General features: G+C 43.2%; 1 protein-coding gene across 1 annotated transcript; it reads left to right on the forward strand.

Annotated features, from left to right (window-relative positions):
- The first annotated feature begins 263 nt into the window (after positions 1-263).
- deptor (DEP domain containing MTOR-interacting protein) lies at positions 264-20,618 on the forward strand. Its single transcript, XM_079753249.1, has 10 exons — positions 264-544; positions 777-869; positions 2,996-3,174; positions 3,744-3,867; positions 7,400-7,578; positions 10,079-10,258; positions 10,834-10,971; positions 13,082-13,152; positions 14,149-14,253; positions 18,280-20,618. The coding sequence occupies exons 1-10, from the start codon at positions 531-533 to the stop codon at positions 18,406-18,408; spliced, it is 1,212 nt and encodes a 403-aa protein (XP_079609375.1). The 5' UTR covers positions 264-530; the 3' UTR covers positions 18,409-20,618.
- The last annotated feature ends 5,878 nt before the right edge of the window (positions 20,619-26,496 follow it).

Raw genomic sequence — 26,496 nt, forward strand, 5'->3', positions numbered from 1 at the left:
GGTGCCCAATGTTATGTTTTTTTCTGAATAATGTTAAGGCGAATAAACGCTCACCGATCTACTAATAGCAATGCAACAACAGTGCATAACATGTTGTGTACAATTATTAGCCCAACCAGCCCTAACTTTTCTCCGGTCCGTGTCTCCGCCCTCCTGGTTGACTCCCCCATGACGACATGTGAATCCTCCCAATGCGGTGGCTTTCTGGATGTGAATTAGTGAGCGGTGGGTGAAAGCATGTATTCATCCTGTGGGGTGTGAAAAACACACACGATATGATGTATCAGTCAGCGGGTAGACTGCTTTTTAAAACAGTTCATTAACATGCACCGCATTGTTTCTACACTATAAAAAAAGAAGGGGGCCAAGTTGCTGCTTCGTTTATTTGCCTGGTTTCAATGGAATACTGCAAATGGTTCATTGGCAAATAGGACTAGCTGTCACTTGTGAGCGTGTGCATTGCTTCAATCGTGGTCTGGAATGTAATATATCCTAATCCTGAAGTTATACTGAAGACTACTTATCTTCCGATGGTACTGCAAAGGTAAGACCTTTAACGATTCTACACATGTAACCTCTGCACCACCCAATGCCGCTCTGATTTAGTGTTAAGAAATCCCATCTGTCAGAATGAAAACTAGTTCTTTATTGGCCATGGTGTGCGTTTCACATCATGTGTCAGGCTGTCAGACATAAAACACGTTTTCACACAATGCTAATTTTCTGTGGTGCGTTCTCGCATTTGCTTGCTTTTAACGTGGACATGTTTTTGACAGAGAAATAATGGATGGGATCGGCAACACGATGCAAAAGAAGGCTGCCGAGCTGGAGCGCATGGCCGAGGTGCTGGTCACTGGAGAACAGCTGAGGTAGGCTGACCACAAAAAAACAAACGTTTTTACGGTGAAAACCCCCGCATGTTTTTCTGGCCCGAATGGTGTTTCAGGGGTCCATTTAAAGATTTGTGCATTTAAAACGCCCAGCGCTGTGCATACGCTTAGCATTGAACCCGAATGCATGCAATTTGACCTAGAATGTAGATTAAAGGAGTTGAACGTCGACGTTGAGTACCCAACCCCAACGCTGTACATACAGTCAAACAAAGGCGTCCATACGTTACGCACAAGCCCCTCCCATTCAGCTCACCACGGTTAGACATACATACCATGCATGTATGTATGCATTCACTATCCGCTGCAAGCTAAGGACTACGGCTTGCGTAACACTGCAGTGCCATTGTATTGTAAGCGTAAACCCGTCACTAAATGCCAATGTTGTGTTTATTCAGTCCACTGCAGACGCTACAAGTTTAAACTATTGATTGGATACATACAAGTTTAACTTTTATTGCAGTGGCCATTCAATAATTATTCAATTCACACTCAATGACCTAGACTTGTACATTGTAGTACAGGCTTTCTTTCGTGTGCGCGTGCATGCGTTTTATTCCTCCCAGCTGGCAGGAATAAAGCAGTTTTTTTCAGTAGAGGTGGCTGTCCCAAGCTTCCAAGAGATTCTGTTCTGTCAGTTTACTTTTCCTTGGGCAAACTCCAGAGAGGGGGGCAGTGAAGACAAGCTGACAGCTGTCACTCAGTAGCCGCCTTATGTGTTTTTTCCCTTTACCGCTGTGTAGAGGTGCACACAAATTCCGCAAAAAAAGGAATATTGGTATCAATGGGGATTTGAGAGGATGGCTAGGCGTTCCATGGTCGGTGCCATGGTTGGAGCCTTGTATCACGCCTTGGACCCACGAGGCCACCTTATCTACTGACCCTGATTACAGGGCCCTGATAAGAGGCAGCCAAATGGCCTGTGTGTTCTGCAAATACATATGTAACTGTCCCGACCAAACCGATACAGGACGGAAGCACTGATTGAATCTGGGCTTTCAAAATGAATGAATGAATCATACTAAAAGCAAGGATAGGACATGTTTTATTGATGCCTAGCTACAAATGGTAGATGCCTCGTGTTTAGTTGCGCATGCTACACTGATGGTGTGCACACTAGCTTAACGTTAGTGTATTTTAGAAGGGTGGGGTATGCTTATGTCTTCTTTTCTTTTCTAAATATAGACCTTGTTGCATTTCCTGATCTGTCTGCTTTGCAAAACTAGGATGTTTGCTGATAGGTTGTTAAGGTTATACGCACGACAGTGGCTATGAATTGCAATGTACTTTGTAAATTAAACCGTTCCATTGTTCAATTGATTTCCACTTCGTTGACCCTGTGTTTAATCTAATGATTCAGATGATTACAAATAGCTAATGACCACAATGACATATTTCGTTGGAGGCAAAGCCGCACAATTTTCTAAGGCGCAAAGGAGAGTGTACGTGTAGAAAATGTTAACATGAAACTCTACATCTGGCTTCAGGAGGAAGGAGGATTTAGTAGCAGGGGTATTACTGGGGTGGGTCTGGCCCGGCCAGATGAAGGCAGGCGGTCGGTGCTAATCCTTAGTGAGGCTGCCCTCCGCCGCGGAGCAGCTAGTTACCGGCAGGGAATTTGGCCCAGGCCGGAGATGGGCTGTTTTACTTGGGTCAGGAAGAGGTCACACTGTGGGACAGAAAGTGTTTTTCTTCTACCTAAGCTATTGGCTGCAATAATGGGAAGGAATACATGCATCATGTAAATGCTTGATTTAGTTAAGCAGTTGATAAGATATTTTATTAATATCGGATAGGAAATGCAGGTGTCACAGCAAAAAATACAGATCATCAGAATTAAAAGACATAAAAAATAAAACAACTATGCAGATAATGTCGAAAATGAAAAACATCAATAGTAGAAAGGTAGTTGCAAAAATATATGTTAACATATTTTTGACAGGGGAGGCAGACATTTTATGCTACATTATTCCATAAATGTATTATCAACCATAATACATAAGCTTTTACATTTTCCTTAAAACGTCTGTCCTTAATCAGAGCACCTTCTTTATGTGTGTACTTTAAAAACCACCCTTCCCTTCGACACGTTTTGTGTATCTTAGGCTGCGGCTCCACGAAGCGAAGGTGATCAAAGATCGTCGACACCACCTGAGAACCTACCCCAACTGTTTCGTTGCCAAGGAGCTCATCGATTGGCTAATGGAACACAAGGAGGCCTCGGACAGAGACACGGCCATCAGGATCATGCAGAAGCTGCTGGACCAGAGCATCGTTCACCACGGTACGGCTGGGGGGAGATGTGAGGACTGTTTGCTCATGTTGCTCGGAGGATCCACACAAAATGGGGAATATTGACATAACAGAGTTGCCCCGACTCCAGCAATGGTAGACTATCATATCACATCTCCAATGGAGGCCAGATACTGTTCCAGTGTTTCCGTTGGGTTCACAGTTATTCTTTCACAGATGCGTAAATAAATGTTGAAATAAATGTGCGGCAACTGATACCAATGGATGGATGCAGTTTTGCTAGCTCATGCTTAGGCCCGGAGCCGAAACGGACAATAACGATCCGGTTTCGTTTTATGCGGTTCAGGAATATATCCGTAAAGATGGAGTCATTGCGAAACCGCATCGAACTGTAGGAACGCTGTAGTAAATATTCAAGGCGCTGGTTCTCCACAGAAAAAAGTGGAGCGCATCAAGCCTGCGCGCATACAGCCTGCGCGCTGTGTACAGATCCTTTTTATTTTACGTTGTATTTTGATGGATCATAAGATAACTGTGTGTGTGTGTGTGTGTGTGTGTGTGTGTGTTTCTTCATGCCTGGCACTTTTGTTTGATTTTCAGTATGTGACGAGCACAGGGAATTCAAAGACCTGAAATTGTTTTACCGCTTCCGGAAAGATGATGGGACCTTCCCCTTGGACCATGAGGCCAAGGTCTTCATGAGGGGACAGAGGATTTATGAGAAGTATGTTAAAGACGCACACACACCCACCGTCACGCACGCACGCATTTGACGTCAATTGTTTATTGGAAAATGTAAGCACAAGTACTAAATCTAATGGATGGGTTGATGTCAAATGTGTGTGCACCGCCTTTTTAGGAAGTTGAACACCCTGTCCACAATAACAACAGGTGACTCATGAACACTCTAGTGTGTATGACAGAGGCTACTGCTTATGCCTGCTTTTTATCTCTATTTTTTTTTTGGGGGGGATGTTTTTGTTTATTTCACAGAAAATGGATGATGTTGCTTATATCCCCAAGGAGTAGCTCTTCTTCTCCTTTTCAGTCCCTCCCTCTCTCTGTTCTCCGTCTCGTCAGTTCTCTATCTTGTCAATCTTTCAGTGCCCAATGGCTCCATAGTATAGATAAACACACCATTTTAAACTGAATATATATACAGTTAAAAGTTGTACTTAATATTATTTTTTACAATCTTCTTTTCATGACCTCTGTGAGTGCTTGGGCTCCAAACTAATTACTTAAAATAATCGAATGTCCCCACTGATGATCAAGTGTTTCTTAATGTCATTAAGTAAAGTCACACACACGCACAGACATGTGGAGTTGTGAGCTGTGACATTATGATAAGAGCCAGTCTCTGCTCTCTTTCGTGTCTGTTTATGTAATCGCCATGGTGCATCAGGGGACAAACACACAAACAACCCCACTCTCCAGACGCAATGTCCTCTTGCCCTGAGATCCTCCCAGAGCTGTTGCAGCCAGGGTCACAGCTCTTAAGTACACTCAGTTTGAGTAATACAAGTATAACAAAAGATACCCTGTTGGAAACATCTACACACAGAAACGAAAATATTTAAAGAGTCACCAAACCTAAGGAAATATCACCATTGGTGGACTAAAGATAACACAACTTGCTATGATAAAGGATTATTGTTGTTCAGTGAGAGCACAATGGTAGATGGTCTTCGTCAACACATCTGGATGGACAGGCCTAAGGGTGTGTGTGTGTGTGTGTGTGTGTGTGTGTGTGTGTTTGAGATTACATCTGTGGTATTGGCTAACTATATGTTGACGAGTATGAGCATGTAGCCCCGAGGGGAACATCTATTTTGAACCGTTAGAAAAAGAACACCATCTGTCTCCATTGCTATGGCAGCCATTAGAGTCTTCTGACGTCTGTCATTTATCACACATGCATAAAAATAAAATCATTAAAAACAACTGTATAAATCAAAGTTGTTATACAGCCTTCTGTTATCGATTCCAGGGGAAACATCTTAGAAAAACCATCCTACTTTCTCCTCCAATTCGTTTAATGTTGTTTAATTTAGTCTCCCAGTCCTTCTTAAAAGATATATGCAAGATAAGATGCTTTTATGCACACAGTCCAAAATGCAGTATTCAAGATTTTAAATATTCAGACTAAAATAGGATCAAAGTGTCTTTACTACATGGGGCTGGAGAGCTAGCTCACTGGATTGTCCACGGACTACTAATGTAGGCCATGGCAGCATGCCTTGCCACTCGTATTGGGTCGTCCTAGATACGTGCCATTAATGCTTTCATCCGACTGCGAGTGTCTATTATTGGAACGCAAAGACCTGGTTTGAAACGTCACCTTTTTACGACGTATTGTTCAAGCCGGGCCGATAGAGACTTGTTGAGCAGAGGAATGATTTTTATCGTGTTGTTCAAGGACATCATGTTGAGACCATCCCTCTAACTGCCATAAAGTCTGCATCCGTCTCATAAATACAGAGGCTGTTAATCGCTGCAGTGTGTGAACTTTTATATCGCAGAACAAATTTGGTGATCCTGGGTGTGTGCGGGGAAAGGGGACGTGGTTCATTTTATACCGATTAGTGCAGCTCTTTGCATTGGTGATGCACGCAGCACCGTGTACTAACTACTGCTGACATCGTCAGCATGAATCCCCCTCTGAAGGAAGGGGTTTAAGCCACTCTGTTGAAACCGTAGAGTGTGTCCAGAGTTCCTTAAGTTATGTATCAAAGTGAAATAATCAAGTATGGGGTAATTTCATTCATTTTTTCTGGAAATAAAGATCTGTTAAGTCACTATCTATCGCAGAATGAGATGACACAATGAAGCTATTGAGCCTAGCTCACTGATGAAAGCCCTTTTATTTGCAGTTTTATGAATGTTATGAACTTGGCGACAAGACTGTTTGGATCCTTGGGGAAAAATCGATCTTAACTTGTTGGCAAAGAGAACGAAACAGAAGTCTTTGAGATCACCACTTTAGATTCATGACGGAGGGATTGGTACTAAATCAATGATTCCTAAGTAGGGCTAAGTCAAAGCAATGCATTGTTCAACCTACCTTAAATTACGGTTTTAAATATTAATATTTGAGTGTAATAAATATTAAACGTGTGTTTTTTATTTTGATTTTTGAAGTCGAGAAATATAAGTACAACTCAACTTTTGCCAAGGTCAGTATACAGTATTAATTATGAAAAAGAAATAAATGATAATAGTATAATATTAGCCAGTTTAAAGGTAAATATTTCTGGGTTTGTCCTGATGAAGAGGTACCCTTATCCATACTAAAGGGGTTGTGGGGACAAAAAAGGTTTGGAAACACTATCCAAACCAACAGCTCTGTTCCTTATTTTAAACTTAAAATCGCCAAATCATTTCCCATCTTTATCTTGCGTAATATTATGCAGTACAATCACATTTCTTAATAATTCCACCTCAGGCTTCACTTATTGTTGTAGTCCTTCCACTGAAAACCACAATCTTCTTATATAAAGTCCATCACCCACTCCCTTGCTCGACATCGATGCTCAATTTGAAACAAATTGAATAAAGCCATATCCAGGGTTGCTGCCTGTTGTTTAGGCTGCCTGGTTCACTGAGCAGGCTGGTTGATAAGGCTGGGCCAAGCTAGATTACAGACAACTGCACTCAATGAACTGAGGAAATATTGAACTGTTGCCATGTCAGTTCTAGTCAGACCAGCTGTATCCGCAATTATCCAAGGGATGCAAAGCACAAAATAAATCCTTGTCATCAAATAAATAAGGCTCCTTAACCCTAGAATAATATAAAGTCTATGTAACTATTTAAACTTTTAGATATTAAGGTTTTAGTGAAGATATGTGTTGAATGTTTGTTATGAAGGAATAAATAAAGAATACAAAATTAGCAGCCGGTTGTGTGAACCTGGGTAGAGGGGTGAAGCCTGGACATGTTGCTTTAGCACACAAGGTCCCAGACAAAATGAAAAAGCTGGTTGTTCTAGTTCTCCGTCTCTCTATTTACATTATCTGGAGAAACCGACCTAAAGTAAACATTTCATCGTTCAACATGATTCATTTTGTTTTAAATGGTGAAAATCCACTTCAGTCGAGTGTCTACTGGCGGAATAAGTTGCATACCACCCACTTTCAGCATCGTGCCGACTAATGGATGTAAATGCAAGGAACACAATTTCTTGTTTTTTAAATTTATTTTTACAACCTGTTCTTGGTGGGGATTGGATGATCAACCGTCTGCCTCTCCCACAGGCTGATGAACATGGAGAACAACCTATTACAGACCAGGGAGGAGGAGGACGCGGCCTATGAACAGACCTTGGTGGCTTCCGAGTTCATCGATTGGCTGCTGCAGGAGGGAGAGATTGCGACCAGACAGGAGGCAGAGCAGCTAGGCCGGAGACTTCTAGAACACGGCATCATCCAACACGGTGAGGGGCGTGTGTCATGGTAACACGCAGGCTATGCTTCCCCCCCCCCCCCAGTTTTTTTTGTTAGCAGCTCGACATGAGCAGCCATGTTGCTTCCCAATGACAATCTGCTGTTCACTTCCACAGAGAAGCGCACAATAAAAGCATTGTTGTGTTTGGGCTGCTTTGTTGCGCTGCTGACCTCAGCATTTTAACACACTACAGTCACACGTCTCAGACACACTAGAGAACCGGACGGTTTTTGAGGTTCATGTACTTAAAGTGTAACCAAAACGCAAAATGTACAGTTCCACTTTAATTCCACCCAAACATTCTTGCACTTGTCAAATCAAGCGTATTTATTTATAGGTCACATTGAGAACAGTGAAATATGGTTTAAAACTGTGACGGCTGCCTCCCAATTGGAGTCACGCTATTGACAGATGGGTGGTGTCCAAAACGTGCTTTTCTTTGTGACGAATCAGGCACCAAAGAAAGCACTCTGCCCTCGCTCTTTGCCATCGTTCTGGGGCATGCCGCTTTATGAAACACCCCGTGCCGTGACGTCTGCCAAAACCACAGCGCCGTGTGCTATCTGCAGCCCAGACGATATGGGAGACGTGTGGCTTACAGACCAAACATGTTGCGTGATCCATGACCTTCCGTCCAAAATGATGCTGCGAGAGTTGAGCTGTAACGCTCCTGCTATGGTAGGAGTGTGATCTGAAACTCTACTGGTATGGTAGGAGGGTGATCTGAAACTCTAGTCGTGCTATGGTAGAGTTTGATCTGAAACTCTACTGCTATGGTGGAAGTGTGATCTGAAACTCTACTTCTACAGAAGTAGCCTGATCTGAAACTCTACTGCTATTGTAGGAGTTTAATCTGAAACCCTACTGCTATGGTAGGACTGTGATCTGAAACTCTACTGCTATGGTAGGACTGTGATCTGAAACTCTACTGCTATGGTGGTTGAGTCCAGTTGAGTTGTGTGTAGACCTGGCAGAGGCCAAGCTGGCTGGAGCAGGCTGTGTTGGCACATCAACCTACTTCTCAGGGTTGACTCCCCAAAGCTTCCTGAAATCTTGGCAGCCATCCCCCTCTTAACTGTCCCACAATATATCTGAGCTTCTCACTAGCCGTCGTCATATTTCAACTGGTACGTAATTTCCTGTATGAACAGGACAGTACATTAACAATAATTTAAAAGCGTTGGTAATAGCATGTTTTTTTAAAGTTTGGTTTCCGTTGTTAAAGGGAAATGTTTTTAATTTATATGTAACATTATTTGTAAAACAATGAATGAGGCTAATCATACAATATATCCTTCAACGGCACAATCCAATATGATGATTGGTGACCGAAGCATGTTTATTAACCTTTTGTGTCCGTTGCGGTTTCCAAAACGAGACTGTGCTAACATTGAGTCGAGTCGTGGTCAGCATTAACATTTAGTGGACGGTTTATTGTACCAACGGTGGGACAAAGGTCTGCGTGTTGCTCAAGGACACCTTAAAACAGATCGCCTGCGGTTGGCACACGCGTCGCGGAGAGCAAACATACATGACCGATGTAAAAAGCGATAAAATGATGTTTATTCATCATGGAGTGAGAGTGAGTGAGTGAGAAAGGGAGAGGGAGAGTACACACTGGAACAATAGCTTGGCAGCTCCAGATGGGTCTACTTTGTTGTGGGTGGTGTTGAGAATGTCCCCATCACCAGCACCAGCCTATCAGCATGATACCTTCTTTTTGTTTTTTTTAAACACTTTCCGCTTCTCCTGCCAGGTAGGCTGACATTTACATTAGCCTGCATTATTAAAACAGAACACAAGCAGCTGCAACTCAGGAAAAACACATTTAAATTCACAGCAGATTTAACAGAAGAAAGACACACACACACACTGCTCAAAATTCAACTAAATCCTTCTTATTTGGCTGCGCAAAACCATTCTGATGACATACTGTCAAACGGTCAATCTGAATAATAGACAAACAACCCTCACATGACACCACTCGGTATACTTGGTTGAACAAAGCTCGTACTGAAAATGGGTTGCAACCTCTGTAAAGGGGTCAAAAGAGGTCTCAACGGTAAGCCATCGCTACAATTTAACCCACAGCCTGTATGGTAAGGGTACCAGCATTTAACCTGAGATCTGCTTTTATTGTTCCATTCCATACACTGTGTTGCTGTAATTATTTTTCTCTTAAGGCTTCGTTATGGTTCCATGTTGACGCAACGCAATGACCAAGCAGTCGCTTTGACGCAGTGGTGAACCTGTTTTGGTTCTGAGTCGGGTTTACGTTAGCGGTCCATTCAGTTTTTGCTGCTGCGTCGCTTTGACGCAAGGAGGGTCCGCAGGGACGTAATGGGTCCGTAAGACCCCATGAGTTGCGTCAACGTGGAACCATAACTATGCCTTTACTACTCCCATAAAGTCTTCTAACTTTTCTCCTTCCTTTTCCCTTCTCTCCGCCATCTTTCGCTTCCGTTCCACCGCCACCACCACCTCTCCAGTGACCAACAAGCACCACTTCGGCGACGGACCTCTGCTTTACCAGTTCAGGATGAATTTCCGTCGGCGCAGGCGGCTGATGGAGCTGCTGGCCGAGCGCGGTCGGATCCCAGAGAGCCACGACAGCCCCTTCTGCCTGCGGAAGCAGAACTCTGACGGGGGCAACACCAGCTTCCTCTCTGGTGGGTGTGATCTGCTGCTGCTGGGCTGATGGGGAGTGGGGACGGCACTCCGCAGCCTGCCGTACAATTTAGCTGTTAAACATTTCTTTATGTATTGATGGGATTATTATTGTGTTTTATTTTTGTGTATGTATTGTATTCCTATTCTAGCGTTTGTTAATTTGCTGTATGTCCCAAGGCACGCGGACGGGCGGGGCAGACGCAAAGTAATCTTATTTTAAAGGCTACATATTATAGCACCTAGCCGTTTCAAGCAGTTTTGAAAATCCGCCCCTTGTGACATCACAAGTGGGCATGTCCACCGAGATGTGCGCTAACCCACTTGTGATGTCAGAAGAGGCGGATTTTCAAAACGGCTTGTAACCTGGTGGTGCGATAGGTCACCTTTTTAGTTTTTCGAAAATTTCAAAAATAGAATCGGTTCCTCTGCGAAGTGAGAGAACACTACCTTCACGCTTTCCGTGTTCATCTTGAAACGAATATGAAACGAACTACGTGCTCTGTGTGCTCCTGGCTGTACACGTGACTTGATTAATGCTTACGTCTTATCTTGTCTGTCCCCGTCCCCCCTGCAGTGAGTCCCACCAAGGAGATCAAGGTGGTGGGGGGGGCGAGACGCAGCAGCATGAGCAGCAGCTGTGGCTCCAGCGGTTACTATAGCAGCAGCCCTACCCTGAGCAGCAGCCCCCCAGTCCTGTGCAACCCCAAGTCTGGTGAGAGGGGGGGGACACGCACGCACACACACACAAACACTCAGGGGTACAACTTAATCTCCATTGCAGGCTTACTTCTGGACTTGTAAAGGCATCGGTGTGCCTCAGCCTCATTTATAAAAATACATTATGTTGTATGTAATTATTGTTATTATTATTATTATTATTGTTGTTATTATATTTAAATTAAATGCACTGCGTTTGTAGCAAGAATTCAGTTTTTCTGCATTTGGAAAAAAACAATAGTACACAGTACAGTCAGTTTCACAAACCCGCATGCATCCAACAGGTCCCCCTGAGAGGCAAAGACAGATCAACAATAGCTTAATGCTTTGGCCTGGCATCTTGTGCCCACACGCACACAAAAGCAGAAGTGGAGGCCCATCTAGCTCAAGGGCCCTCCTACTGCGAGGCCCCTCTGCCCAATGAAGTGTCCTTGACATTTAACTGTGTGTATCTGTGTGTGTGTGTGTGTGTGTGTGTGTGTGTGTGTGTGTCTAATCTAGAACCCCCCCCTACTGTGATACTACATTAAAACTATTCTCCTCTAGTGAGATTTACACCCTTTTTTATTATTTATGCAGACAACACTCGACTCTATACTGCTACAAGTTTCAAACTGCTATAATGATTGAAAGACCGAGTTGAAATGGGTGCAATATAAGATTTGTCTGGGGAAAGCTGCTAAATTGAACTTCTATACACATTAAATTCTTATATGTTTTCCCCCTCAGACTGCTAAGATGGACTGTGTGTGTGTGTGTGTGTGTGTGTGTGTGTGTGTGTGTGTGTGTGTGTGTTCAGCATGGTTACCTGGTGTTTGATGTGTAATTCGGTTCCTTCCCAAATTTCGTTCTGGGCCTTGTCCAACCGAAAGTAACAATAGGCAGGAAAGGAAGGCAATGTCTCACACACGCAAACACACTCAAACTCACACACTCACTATCCAAGGCTGTTGCTTTGACCTGAACATTGTGTTAGAGCATCCAACATCCAAATGAAGAGGCTATTCAAGTGGGAGGATCACTTTGTCGGTGAAGATAGACTGGCTCACTCTTTTCCATTCTGCTTCATCTCTGATTCTACATTGAAATATAGTCTAGTGTTATTTTGATAACACAAGCCAATGCCGGTCTATATTCCCAGTAGTGCTATTCATTTATATTGATCACGCAGGTCAATGCTGGCTTTCCCGCACGTCACATGGGTCTTAAATAGACCCAAAATCAGGTGAATTGTCTCTGTAATCCCTCCAACATCTGCCTCATCCCTGCAGACGCAATTGTCCTGGACAAAATGTGCTGTTGTGTGTCTTGTGAGCTTACTGGCTTTTCTTCGATCAATGCAGAGTTCTACACTGACCCTTCTGTACCATACAGAACCACATAACGTCTGCAATGTCTCCATTGGATCTTTACATGCCTAAATAACACCCAATACAATATCTAACATGAAAACTGATTATGAATAACTGGAAGTTTCCATGGAAACCTAACCATCTGGAACCTCAAATTAGAAAATGTCTGCCCCATGCTCGCCTCTGAGGCTTAGGCTAGGCGTGATAGCAGCTAATCCAGTCGTCTGTTGTACTTTCCGGAAAATGACGGTTCACCCGAGAAATAGCTCAAATCGCCTAAAACATGGGTGAACAGAAAAGATCTAAGAGGACTCGAGTTAGTTGTGATGATGTTGAGGGGCCCTGATAACAGGTTGTGAATGTTCATGAGTGGGTCAGGAAGTTGTATGCCTCGGTTAAGCAACATTGACACTCACTCACTCACTCACTCACTCACTCACTCACTCACTCACTCACTCACTCATAGCTTTTTACGACTGCCACTTATACTTGGTTAGTCTTCAATTTGGCGAATCCGTTAAATCTATTTATAATGTGCCTTTATAGTACCATATTGGGCCAGGCTTTCAAAACAAATTGAAATGGATTGGTTATGTGAATGGCTTTAGTTTTTATAACACTGATTAACAAAGCACTCAGTGTGGTTCACCATTCTTAAATGACGTCATCCGTTGGGATTGTGTGTCATACACCTCATGATCTAACTATGTATCTAGTAACTAATGCGTGTGCTTTTCTTCTGTTTCTGTTTAGTCTTGAAGAGACAAATCAGCCCTGAGGAGCTCCAGGCCCCGGGAGGGGCTTTCACAAAGAAGACTGTCACTGTGCGTACACACACACACACACACACACACACACACACACACACACACACACACACACACACACACACACACACACACACACACACACACACACACACACACACACACAGGGTTACTCTCTCTGAAAATGTCGGTTGATTACCGTCACAAAATTGTGTCACATGCATGCTCCTCTGGGGCCTGCGCATGTGCCTCGTCTGTGCACACACCCACACACACTAGGTCACCCATTGGACAGAATACACAATGCGGTTTGTTTGATTGCTATAATCATTAAACCGGGTTAATGTTGGATAGAGTGTGGGGACGTCACTAAATTCAAAGCTCATCTCATCGAGAAGATAACAGCTGTGTGTGTGTGCACGTGTGTGAATGTAGATGAACCCAATCCACTGACTCATTTTAAATGGAACGTGCATAAGCTGAACTATAATGAAATCAAGAGGGGGTCTCTGTGCAGGCAAAGTGTGAAGGAGAGACCTCCTGTTGGTGTGTTCGGACACCATGTCTAGCAGTTAGTCCTAAAACAGGAACAGGAAACACAACCGATGATGAACCCTTAATTGTGTACGTCAAACAATAATGACGTTGAGACTCTAATCTATGAATTGAGACAGCACCATGCACAGGTGTTGTAATGTTCGCGTGAAGACCAGAAATCGTTATACATTTATTTTGGAATTTGCATGTGTTCTTTTGGTTCGTTCAAATTGCGATTGTCAAAAGTATTGGAATTACTAGCATGACTTAGCTTAACGCTTCCACTATTAAAACTCTTCAGTCGTCCGCCTCAAGAACTTTCTGCTTGGTTTAATTCAAACCAATAATCTGAATATGTATATAACAAACCAAGTCAAATTCCTCAGCAAACAGCTTTGAATCCTCAGCACATAGATTGGGATAATATTCCAGTCATAAATTCTTATCGTTTTCTGCCTCATCATGTTCATTACCTGCCTGGTCGTCACACTGCTGTGTTTATGACCCCCCCGGCAGATCGTGGGGGACGCGGTGGGCTGGGGCTTCGTGGTGCGGGGCACCAAGCCGTGCCACATCCAGGCGGTCGACCCCAGCGGGCCGGCGGCAGCGGCCGGGATGAAGGTATGGGGCCCTGGGGAGGGCACGGGTTTAGGGGCCCCCACGTGTTAAGGTTGGCTGAGGATCCGGCCCCACCTGGACTCTGGACTGTGTCAAGAGAATATCATCAATAAATAGGATCTAGGTAGGATGTAGGCTATAGGATACAAGTATAATATAATAGAAATAATGAGAATTATATAATGTACGGGTAGGATATAGTATACGGGACATAGGATATAAGTGGGAGATAGGGAGAAACCTTATATGTATGAGATAGATAGGTCATAGAAGATATAGGTTATATGGTATATGCCCTGATGTATGTATAGGCCAGAGCAGCAGAAAGAAGGAACACAAAGTCAAGACTCACCTGTTCAGAGTTCACCTAGACACCGCACTGCCACCCGGTCCCTTCCCTCCTATTTGTTGTATGTTGTACGTCCTGGCACTTCTGTACGCACTTAATGTATGTCGTATTTAGTTATAGTACTTAGCTATGTAGCATCTTCACCTAGCTATCTTTGTTGTATAAGGGGAATGGGTTAACCTAGTGATTGTTGGTGCCTTGCACTTGGTACTATGAACATCCTTATTGTACTGACAGCGATATATTGTTTAACTTTCTTATGAAAAAGGAACTTATTGAAAGTCACTTTGGATAAAAGCGTCTGCTTAATGACCTTAATGTAAATTTAAATGTAAAGTGCTGGTAGCTAAGTGCATCGCATGGGTGAAGAAAAGAGATCTGAATGAAAAAGGGGTGAAGATGGATGGAAATCACAAGTACAGTACCATGATTGTCACTGTTAATAACCTTTCGTATGATGGTAGAAGAGATAGTTGAGTAGTGAAAGGTGTTTAAAAGAAACCCTGTTGATTCAAGAAATGGATTGGAAGAGCAGAGGAGGCCGGGTTGGAACAGAAGAGGCCCTGACTTCACCACAATGCTGGCATGAAGGCATGCACACACATTGGCTGCAAGGAATGCTGGGAATGCAGAGTGGAGTAGCGGTCACCGAACCCACAGCATTAAGTAGGAGAGAGGCAGGGAGGCAAATCTAATGATTAGGAAGGATGGCCGGAACAGAGAAGTATTGAAGGAAAAAGAAAAGAAACACAGAGGCAGCAGAATGAAATTGGAAGAGTGGATAGTTGAACAGAGCGGGACCATCTAGGAAGACGTTGAGAGTCCTGCTTGTTTGACACATTACAGCTACAGCATGTGTATGCTGTGGTTTGCAGTGTAGGTTTTTTCAGTTCACTGGTGCGTTGGGTGTTTCAATGCCGGCCGGACCGATGGGTGCGGACCTGGTCTGTGTTTGGATTGGGATCAAAGGAGACTGATCATTGAGCAACACAGAACGACATGGCAACCTTTTCGAGTGTGAGGTTTACTTGTTAAACTTTACTTCACCCAGGTTATAAAAAAAAAAACAGGGAAGTGGTGTATAAATAGGCTGGGGGAGTGTGTTATTATCAAGAGGCAGCCATAGCCAGCTGGTTGTGAAGCCCATGCAGAAGGGCCTAACATGTAGTTCACCTAACGGCCTGTAGGCGGCTCGCAGTGGTTGGATGCAAAACGAACACCATTGTCCATTCTTAGTCAATGAAAAAATAATAATAGGGATTTTATTCTCTCAATACATAGCGCATAGATGTTTTTGTTGTTTGTTTTGATTTCAGTAGCTTGTTTGTCTATATTTAGATAGATAGATAGATAGATACTTTTTATATAAAGACAGACATATAGATATATATATTAGACATATATAGATATATATATATTTTTTTACTTTTAATATATTTTTGTATAGGGCTATAGATGTTTTATAAAGATATTTTTATTTTCCTTTTTAGATGGATATTTTTTAATATCGCCTATATTAATATTTTTTATTCGAGAGGTCCCGTTTTACTTAATTATCAATGTTATTATCAATGAGTTTCCCCCGTGGACATCTGTGAGGCGGCCATTCCATTTCGACCCTTGAATGTGCTGCGTCCAAAAGAAAAGCAATGGTGGTGCCCATAACGTCAAACATGTGAAGAAGCCAAGTCTTCCTATGGTTCTGTGTAAACCAATGGGGGAGCTCAGGAAAGCTGTGTACATATCATTTACAGTGTATGGTTGGAATAGAGAGAAGCCAGCAACATGAGGACCGGTAGATATAGTAGGAGGTGCAAAGCCGAAGACGATTGGATCAAAAAGAGGAAACAAGCTATGGGGGAAAAAAATATCCCTCCCCCCTTCTTATGTATGTGCTGCTCCTGTTACTGTGTCACATACTGAACTATACTGCTGTTATGTTCTTCTTCCAACTGCTCCTTACTCTTTCACCTACTTCCTCCTGACCCCATATTGTTCATGTGTTTTGTGACTGGGACGCCATATCTCCAGTCACGCGTCCAGAGTTGTAAAACAATTTTTATTCTCTCTCTCGTTCATTGGTCGAGGCGTTCAGCGATGACAAAAACAACCCGGGGTGGGGGCGAGGAGGACTGGCCCAGGACCATGCCTGATGGGGGAGCACTGTGTTAGAGGTCTCCCATCGGGGGGCAGCTAGACCCTCACTCCCTAGGCGCCGGTCTCCATCCGGGTCCTGGGACACAGGAGGTCCGGTTTGGGGTCCGTACTGTGAACGGAGCCACTGCTAATGCTAGACCCTGTAGCCGAATGCAACAGTATCTTTCCCACCTCACTTAACCCTTACAGGCTCTGCTTGTGAGGCACTTCTGTGTCCTGCTGGACCGGGGCCAAGCACAACATGCAAGCCCGGCGGAAACGGGAAGGGAAGTGATATGGATGGGGGGGGGGGGGGGGGGGTTAAAAATATATCATTTTCTTAAAGAGTGGAGAAACACGAGGAGTGCCTGGGGAGGAGGATGGAGAACAAGCGGTGTTAAGATAAGAAGACGGTGGGGGAAGGGAGAACAGGACTGTCTGGTTGCACTATGGAACCGTGAGCATGATGTGAAGATCGGATGTGATAAGAATTAACTAGTTTTAGTACTCGCACTATCTCTACGGGACGTATCTGTGACCCCCCCACAACTCCCTCATTCTCCTCGCCTTCTATCGTCTCTCTTTCTGATCTCTGCTTCTGTGAACAAGGGCAGTCAGTCAAGTTAAACGGGAGCTTTTTTCAAGCTGAAAACCTTAATAATCGCTGCTCCTCTTTATTAAGTTTGTAATGAATGAATTTTAACCTTCTTTCACAGACTGCAGATCTTTCCCCCATAAAAACCCTGTAACCAGAAACACACACACACACATGGACCAACCAATACATATAAACATGCATGATCACATGCACAGCGTTTAACTACTATCCTTATCAGCTTTCCTTGACTCTTATCTCTGACAGTCCTCCATATTTCTAATCGCCTTTACTGTCGCTGAAGGAATTAGAAGCGTCTGCAGGCTCACATATCTCGCCGCGCTGTATCGACCCAACGTAGGAAGTCTTTCAACCGTGTTTTTAACCAGAAGCACACGTCTATATGTCTGTTATCTTTAATCAGAGCTGCCATGTTGGAGCCCTGACGACACATTGATAAGGCCTCGGGCGTTGCTGCGGAATGCTCATGTTCACCTAAACAAACTTGTTGTTTAGGTTGCCTCTAGGACACTGTTCCAAACGTGTCCACGGGTTCAAACGATTTCTAGGAAAGGGTGCAACTCAACACTTTGAATTTTTTGGGTTGTTTTTTAGTTTGCCTTATGTGACTACCGAGAAGAATACATTTATCTGCCTCAGCTGACTGAAGCAGTTTTTGTGTCTGAAGCCTGTTTACGTTCCTTATATTTTGGGTGACGAGTTGTCTTGACGTAACCTCGGAGAGGTACCTTGATTGTTTGGAAATGGCGAAAACTGTCTGAAGGCTGTCGTAGAGAACCTGTGAAATCGTCTTTGTGTTTGCTCGTCTGTCGTGCATGAGAGGTAGCTTGCGGTAAAAAGGTGTGAACCCGGGTCACCCCGACGACCTATAACACACAACCCAAGGCGCCGCCGAAAGGCTCCTAACTCGGGTCCCTCCTCTCCTCAGGTGCGTCAGTTCGTGGTGTCGGTGAACGGCCAGAGCGTCCTCTCCCTGGACTACCGCACCGTCAGCGACCTCATCCTGACCGGCCCCCGCACCGTGGTGATGGAGGTGATGGAGGAGCCGACCTGCTGAGAGCCCACCTTCTGGACTTGAGTTATGGACGTGGTGTGCATCATGCAGACTCTGACCCCCCTCCTCTCCCCACCCCCCCCTCCATAATCATTTTCTTCCCAGAATGCTATCCTTTTCAAGAAACGCTGGCGTATGAAGGTGTATTTAAAGGGAAAAAAAACCTGCCAAGCCAGGTAACTTTATAAATCACCATAAACAATGAGGTAAAAGGCTGGTGTCTCTTTAATGGCCGTAAATGGTCACAGAAGGCCATACAATGTTGCTCATTGTGTTCCTCTCTAAGAATGGAGATTCATATAAAACCTCCATAGCCTTTTCTTTGTATTCTGTGGTTCACTCTCTCGGAAGGTGCATTTCCTGTCGCCTCCCCCTCTCTGTGAATGGTGGTACTCAAAACCGTAAGTTCTCATTCACGTTTCGGGGTGGAAAGGTTGAGTTGACCTTCCCTCAGAAAAAGGGAAACTGGCTCCACACTGCCCTCTGCTGGGCATAAACACACAGGGAGGAGGTGACGGTTCCGCTTTTTATTGAAGCTTGTCACCAAATCTATCGCACTCTGGAAAACATTGATTGGTTTTGGGGAGTTTCCACAAAAGCTCCGAAGATGTTTCCACTCTCGGAGTCAATCCCAAGTATTAATCCCGAACGGACGATGTATTAGATAAGAGACCGAAAGAATCCCTTCATATTGAAACATGGCATACTGTGTTATGATAATCTTCTAATCAATTTATAAAAGACGTCCATACAGAAAGACCTAAAGCACTTAATCCAAAAGAAAATCTCTGAAAACTTATTATGTGAATTTTTGGAGCAGATTTGTAAAATAGTTACGCATAGTTGATGTGGTTCCTTTTTTATATAAACTTTAATCGGTGAAGAAATGTATGGTTTTATACAATAGCATTAGTTCTGCTATGCCATTCATTTATTTCCTCCAATATTATCTGTCCCTATTGTATTTTGGGCACTTTCAAATACATTGGTTAAAAATCTGAAGTGCAATTTCTTTTGTTCCTGATCACATTCAGGTTTGCAAAAAAAATCTCCTAGCCTAGATTGTGGTAGGCTTTGCAAGTCAATAATCTCCCACACAAAAAATAATCTAAAATATCTGAATGTGAAAGCTTTTGTGGGACAGATTTTTGTTTTGAAGCAAAGCACTTAAAAGTCCATTTAGCATTTCATGGTAATTGGCTATAATTAGACAATTATCGTATCCAATATTATGTTGAATTTTGGTTCAATTCTGACTGTTAGGATGAATATATCTAAATGTGTCATTGGAGCATAACAAAATCTTTGTACATAGAATACGACAATGTAAAACCGTCGCCTACATATTCAAAAGCTTCCTAAAGTTGATTGGTCTTGATGAACACCATGTAGACTGAGCTTTTTTTTATGTTTTTATTTTTATTTTTGCATTAGCATCAGCATTAGCATTAGCTCCCAGAGTCATGCTGCGGCTATTAGCATCGTTGTAGCGTATTTTTTGTATGTAGACTTTGTTCATTAGCATTTCCTTTAATCATCCAGGAGGACATATTCATCTCCAAGAGGATTTAAGAATTTGACGGGAAATAAAGCAATTATTTGTTGACGGTAAAAACAGATTCCTCCCATAGTGGGGGTTCAGAGCACAAGAGGTGTACAGAAGGACTTCTGCCACTTATGATTCGGGTAGATTATTTTGTTCCGTTTTTTTTTTGCTTTTAATTCAAATCCCACTATGTATGTGAGGTGCGCAAATACACTGTACAAGCTATTCATAGGACCGGTGAATGTTTTGGTTGTTTAATGCTTGCTGATGCCAAACCCGTCCTCCATTTTGTTACAGCTGTTGCCATACATTCCAGAATATTCTGGTTAAAGTTCCACAGCGCAACACTCTGCTTTTGCGGTTTTACCAATGCTGACCTATTTGAAGGTTATCTTTTGTTTAAGTTTGCTTAAATTAACATTTGTTTTTCATGCTAAAAAAGTGGATCAGTTTTGTTTATTTTGGATCATTCATGTTATTTGTAAAAGTAGCTTTTTGAAGTAGTATTTAGTTTGGTCATTGCTGGGTTACTGTAGTTCGCAGAGCTATCAGATATATTGCTAAGCTTGAGAACATTTGCCTTAAGAAATCCTAATTTGCTGCTAGTTGTTGATCTACACTGCTTCTCTCTCTCTCTCTCTCTCTCTCTCTCTCTCTCTCTCTCTCTCTCTCTCTCTCTCTCTAAAAAATAATTATTCATCTACGCTTTCTTTTGAAGTTTTGACATAAAATCAGTGATGTATTCCTTGGGCAAGATGAAAGTCTTTAAATAATAGGTAAAGACAATCTAGTCTTTTTTTTTCTTGATAAATTTTCCTCCATCCTGTTCGATGAAACAATGACTTCACCGTCTACCTGACACTAACCATTCTGTCCTCTTTTTCTTATTTTTCTTATTTCTTGTATTACTTACCAAATGTATTTCGACAAATGTGTTAAAAGACACTCTTCCTGACTGGGTGAGCTGGGGTTTGAGCATTCAGGCAGCGATGTTCACGGCTGTTTGATCACTGTCAGAGGGAGGTGAAGACAAGGATCTCACGGTACCGTAGTCTGTTTTTAATGAAGCAGCTTCAAGGCATTCTGACGTTCAGACGTATTACAGGTTCATCATGTGTTTAATAAACATACCGGTTTGATCAGTATGTGATTTGATTGGGGTTTTCGAGTTCAAAATGCTTGGTTTTTGTCATGTTTTTGGCTTTATTGTCATTTTACTTCGCCACCATGTATTCTTTAAGTAGAATAGAATGGTCCGGTTAATTACTGTTAAAAGTAACATCTGACGTACAGATTATTAAAGGTCCCTTTGTGATAAATAATAATTGATAATAGTAATATGTAACATGGCACCCAAAGTCCTTTACCTTTCATGATGGGGGGGTTATCGGATCATGTAATCCATTACGAGTCTGGTGATGGTGATGGAAGGTAGTGAATGCTCACCGCACACGGGTCAGTGGAAAGGTGAGGGAAAATAAACACTACCACCAGAGAGCAGTGTTGTACTATTCTCCGCCTCCGTTATATATATATATATATATATATATATATATATATATATATATATATATATATATATATATATATATATAATAAACTTGACTTTGGTCGATTTGAGTTTAAATCTGCGAATCCAAAACTTGGGCTATGACAGGAAACTGACTGAAGCCATACAAACCATAGGCCTACACAATAAATAATAACAAAGTCTACAACTGATACTCCGGTGAAATGCTGTTATCACTTCCCACAGGCGGCAATCCTTACCCAAACCCACCGCTGTGTTCCTTTCTCCAATCTCCACACCTCTCTTTCTGCACTCGCCTTTCTCACCTTTTTCAGCACCATTCATCACAGGAATAGGCCCTTATCGGACATATATCAGACAGGGCCATTTCTGTCAGCCATTCATCCATCCATACCCACCCATCCAGCCGTCCATCCATATCCACCCCATCTCTCCTGGTCATTTATTCAGTCTGATATCCATCTGTCCAACCTGCACTCCTCCGTTTGTCTGTTGTTCCTCCACGCTGTCCATCGTCTCTCTGCTTCATGTATGCGGGAACACACACACACACACACACACACACACACACACACACACACACACACACACACACACACACACACAGGATATTACTTTAGCAGTTGTTTTACCCCATTACTTTCCCCGCAGGCACAGAACAAGACTAAACCGACCTTTATATTCTTTATATCCGTATTTATTAGTTATTTTGAATTGGAATAATTTATGCTTCCGTCGTGGATAATTCAATAGAGCCGAGCCAAGGGAAACAACACGAATGTGATCAGACAGCTCCAGAGGTAGCTTTTGCTGTTTGGACTTGTAACTGGCTTTAAATGAAGATTTTCTCAAAGTTGTTTTTAACAAAACTTTACTATATACTCATCAGCTGTCCTGTATGCATTTTCTATATATAAATAATATTCAATTATATACAATAGATACAAAAAAGTATTTAATTATAAGAAAATGCTCAAATTAAATAATGTCAACCATAATAAATATCTCTTCATTCAAATCAAAAATCCCAGCCTATGTTAATCAGAAGTTCCTCACAATGAGGAGACGTAACAGTTTGAAACTTTAAAAGACGGACGAGGCTGCTTCCTGAGGTTGCTGGCCTCAAAGAGCCCTGGAACGGGATGACAGGAGGGGATTTTCCACTCAATTGTCGCTCATCTCCTGTCCTCCAAATTCCTGACCGGAGTGACAAAGCAGTAGGACGGGTTGGGACATGACCGCTCAGGAACACCTGCAGAGATCCCACAGGATTTCAGAAGGTTTTTCTCAAAAAATGCGTGAAAAGCTAATTATGTTCACCACTTGCTTATCCGCGTCTTGTTATTTCACTCAGGCCACGAGTGAGAGGACTCCCGTCCGTACTTGCGTTGAAATGATTAAATACAACTGTTTCTGTCATTTCTTGCCTTTCTCTTATCAGCATCTCCTTGCAAGAGTAGCTGCTAATGCTTCCTCCCCTCCCCTCATTAAAACCCAGTGTTATCGCCTCTTCACCTCACCACCTCAGAAATGCAACTCTGTTGGTTTCTCTCAGCGGGTCAGGGTATCCTACCGCTGGGTTTTTCCTGATAACACGCTGACACTGAGCAGAACAGTGCCCCCCCCCCCCCCCCCACACACACACATCCCCCAAGCAAAGGATCCATCATACACCACTAACCTTCTAGACTACACAGACAAACACAAGCCGTGTGTGTGTGTGTGTGTGTGTGTGTGTGTGCCGTTACCTACACCGCAATGACTACAGTGAGTGAGCCTGGATTCTCTCTTTAACTGGTGAAAACATTCTTCCATCAGATCCTGGTATGTGTTCCAGCTGTTTGTCTGTCTGTGTGTCTGTGTGTGTGAGGGTGGGGGGAGTGCACAGATGACAAGCTGACTAATAACTGTGACTGGTTGTCTAATCAGAAGGCTGGACCTCCAGGCCCCCCTATTAACCCGCCGCTTGTTATTAGCTGCGGGTTCAGGACCAGTTCTCGCTTTATGTGTGCAGATGTGTGTGTGTGTGTGTGTGTGTGTGTGTGTTTGTGTGTGTGTGTGTGTGTGTGTGTGTGTGTTTTGGGGTCTGTGTACACATATGTGGCTCTTAACAGCAACACAGCTTTGCTCTCTTTACAAACTGTGGAGCTGGACTCCATTGCTTCTAAAGCAAACAACGTCTCTCTCTCTCTCTCTCTCTCTCTCTCTCTCTCTCTCTCTCTCTCTCTCTCTGTGGTGCATTGTGTGCTAGTGAGGGTCACCCTGATCTATAGCTCATCTGTCACTCCGGAGTGCCGAGATCCGCGCCTTGGGTTATCTCTGTCACCTCAAGTATGCTAAGAGCAGAGGGGCTGTGTGTGTGTGTGTGTGTGTGTGTGTGTGTGTGTGCGTTTGGTTGCACACATCCTGAGGGTACAAAGGAAATCCTAAAGAGTGGGTTCAAACAGAACAAACTGATATTTGAGGTCGGAGAATGCTGGCTTTTAGCACTCTGCTTGTTTGTGTGTGTGTGTGTGTGTGTGTGTGTGTGTGTGTGTGTGTGTGTGTGTGTGTGAGAGTGAGAGAGACAGTGTGGATTGCCTGCTTCATGTTTGACCATGTCTGGCCAAATCGGTAGATAAGACTGAAGCCCCTCACAACATTTCTGACCCATAAACACATTTTATCTGTTTCTACAAAGGAAACCTAAGTTAGTTATTTACCACAGCGTTTGTGTGAATCTGTGTGTGTGTGTCTGAATGTGTTTGTGCTCTGTGTGTTTGTGTGTGTGGTTGTATTTATATGTGTGCGTGTGTGTGTGTGTGCGTGTATTGTATCTGTGTGTGTGTGTGTATCTGTGTTTATGTGAATGTGTGTGTCTACAATAAGACATCAACACGGACCAAGTGAAGCTTCTCTTTTAGTTGACTTTCTGTTTGTGTAGCAAAAAGAAGTGCATCATGTAACTTTTAACATTCAGTGCAATCTGTAATGAGAGATTGACAGCCAGTAAGATGATAACCCAGTAAATTGTTACATCAAACACATTGAAATACTAACGGAGATTGGCGTAATCCTGACATTTTGTTTCACCTAAACCCTGGTAACAATCTATTACATTTTAGGTTGAACGATAGAAACATTCCCTGTTCTTTGAAAAGCTCCCTTATCTCTCATCCCCCTTTTTTCTGCTTTGTATTGTAAGTAGTATTTGGACAGTTCCTCCTATAACGTTCAGTGAGCAACATTGCTTGTTTGTCAATGGCGCAGAAATAACCAATTGTCTAGTCCAATGGTTAAGGACCTCCTCAATCTCCTCTGTCATTTCCATGGCGGTGGCTCAAGAACAAACCACATGATCCCGTTTAGAGTTGGTCTATATGGTACCTCCCGAGGGCACCAGTCGATGCATAGATTCATGATGGTGGTGGTGGTGGTGGTGGTAGTAATGGTGGTGGTAGTAATGGTGGTGGTTGGGGACAAAGCCTGAGGTTAGGGTTAGGGTTATCTCCACTTTTCCACCTTTGTCTGTTCACACATACCGCCCAGGGTTGAAGCATACCCTATTACACTTAATTACATATTTCATTTAAATATCATTTGTATAATAACCATCATATTCCTTGCAAGGGTGTTAGAATGTGCTTGAGCAAGGCGAGTCTCGACTAACATCATCATAATCATCATCCTAAACGGCAGCAAAGGTCGTCTCAAGTGAAATTCTTGGGTGATGTTATTGTAATTATTTTTAATCAGTAGGTAACAGGGGTAATATTAAGACAAATCATACCTTGAATCAACCAGGCTCCAAAATGCTGTGTGTGTCTGTGTGTGTGTGTGTCTGTGTGTGTCTGAGCGTGTGTGTCTTTGTAGGTGTGTGTATGTGCGTGTGTGTGTGTGTCTTTGTAGGTGTTTATGTGCGTGTGTCTGTTTTTGTGTGTGCGTGTGTGTATGTGTAGGGGTGTGTCTGTGAGTGTTAATGTGAAGGTGTGTATGTGTGTGTGTGTGTGTGTGCACGTGTCGTTTGTGTGTGCGTTTGTGTCTGTGCGTGTCTGTGAAGGTGTGTGCGTGCACATGTATGTGTGTGTGTGGGGGTTTGTGTTCAAATCCCAGGTGGAGGGAAGACAAGGCTTCTCGGGAAGACAGGTTGAAGATCAAGTAGAAGGCGGGGAAGAGAGGAAGGTAGGAAGGAAGGAAGGAAGGAGCCGGTGGCCGAGGGGGAGAGGGGAGAGGGGAGAGGGAGAGGGGAGAGGGGCTGGAATAATTACCTACCTGATTATAGTGTGTGTGCAGCATCTGGACAATTGTTTAGCTAAGAGAAGGATGGTTTTTGTGTGTGGTTGTGAGTGTGTGTGTGTGTGTGTGTGTGTGTGTGTGTGTGCCCCAAAGACACACCTGGAGTGAAGCTGTTCAGTGTTTCAACTTGCGTGCCTGTGGCACAATTCACTTGGTCCCTGTTTCCCATCCCCCCCTTACCCACCTCCTCCCCTCTCTCTCTCACACACACTAACACACACACACACACACACACACACACACACACACACACACACACACACACACCATTCTGCCCCCAGGCAAGTGACAGCATGAGTGGCTTCTACACCAAGGCATATGAGTTAGCAGAATTTCTCTTTAGTCTATTCTTATTTAGTGATCTCTTTCATGTGAAGTTTTCTCAGTCTTTATTTGTCTGCTGAAGTGGAGGAACTCGTATCGATGAACTGCGTTTTCAAACGTGTTAAATATCTCCATCCTTATTCCAGACAGGAAGAATCATATTCATGTCAAAGGTTACATCTTAAAACGTTCTCAAAAATCAATCGTTCATATGCATATTAGCTCGACGCCCCCTAAGAAAAGGCACCTCACCGGAGTAATGGGGCAGATGTGCAGAGTGGTCCGTCCTCAAGTCTCAACGAAGCGGCAACACTTGGCAAAAAGCCCTTGATGCAGATAAACGATGCCATTCTCACACGTCTGTTAGACACTATCAACATCATTTATCTCTCGTTAAACGCTCGTTTAAACGGGG

This window comes from Pollachius pollachius (genome assembly GCF_949987615.1).
Source record: "Pollachius pollachius genome assembly, chromosome: 1".
Taxonomy (NCBI): domain Eukaryota; kingdom Metazoa; phylum Chordata; class Actinopteri; order Gadiformes; family Gadidae; genus Pollachius; species Pollachius pollachius.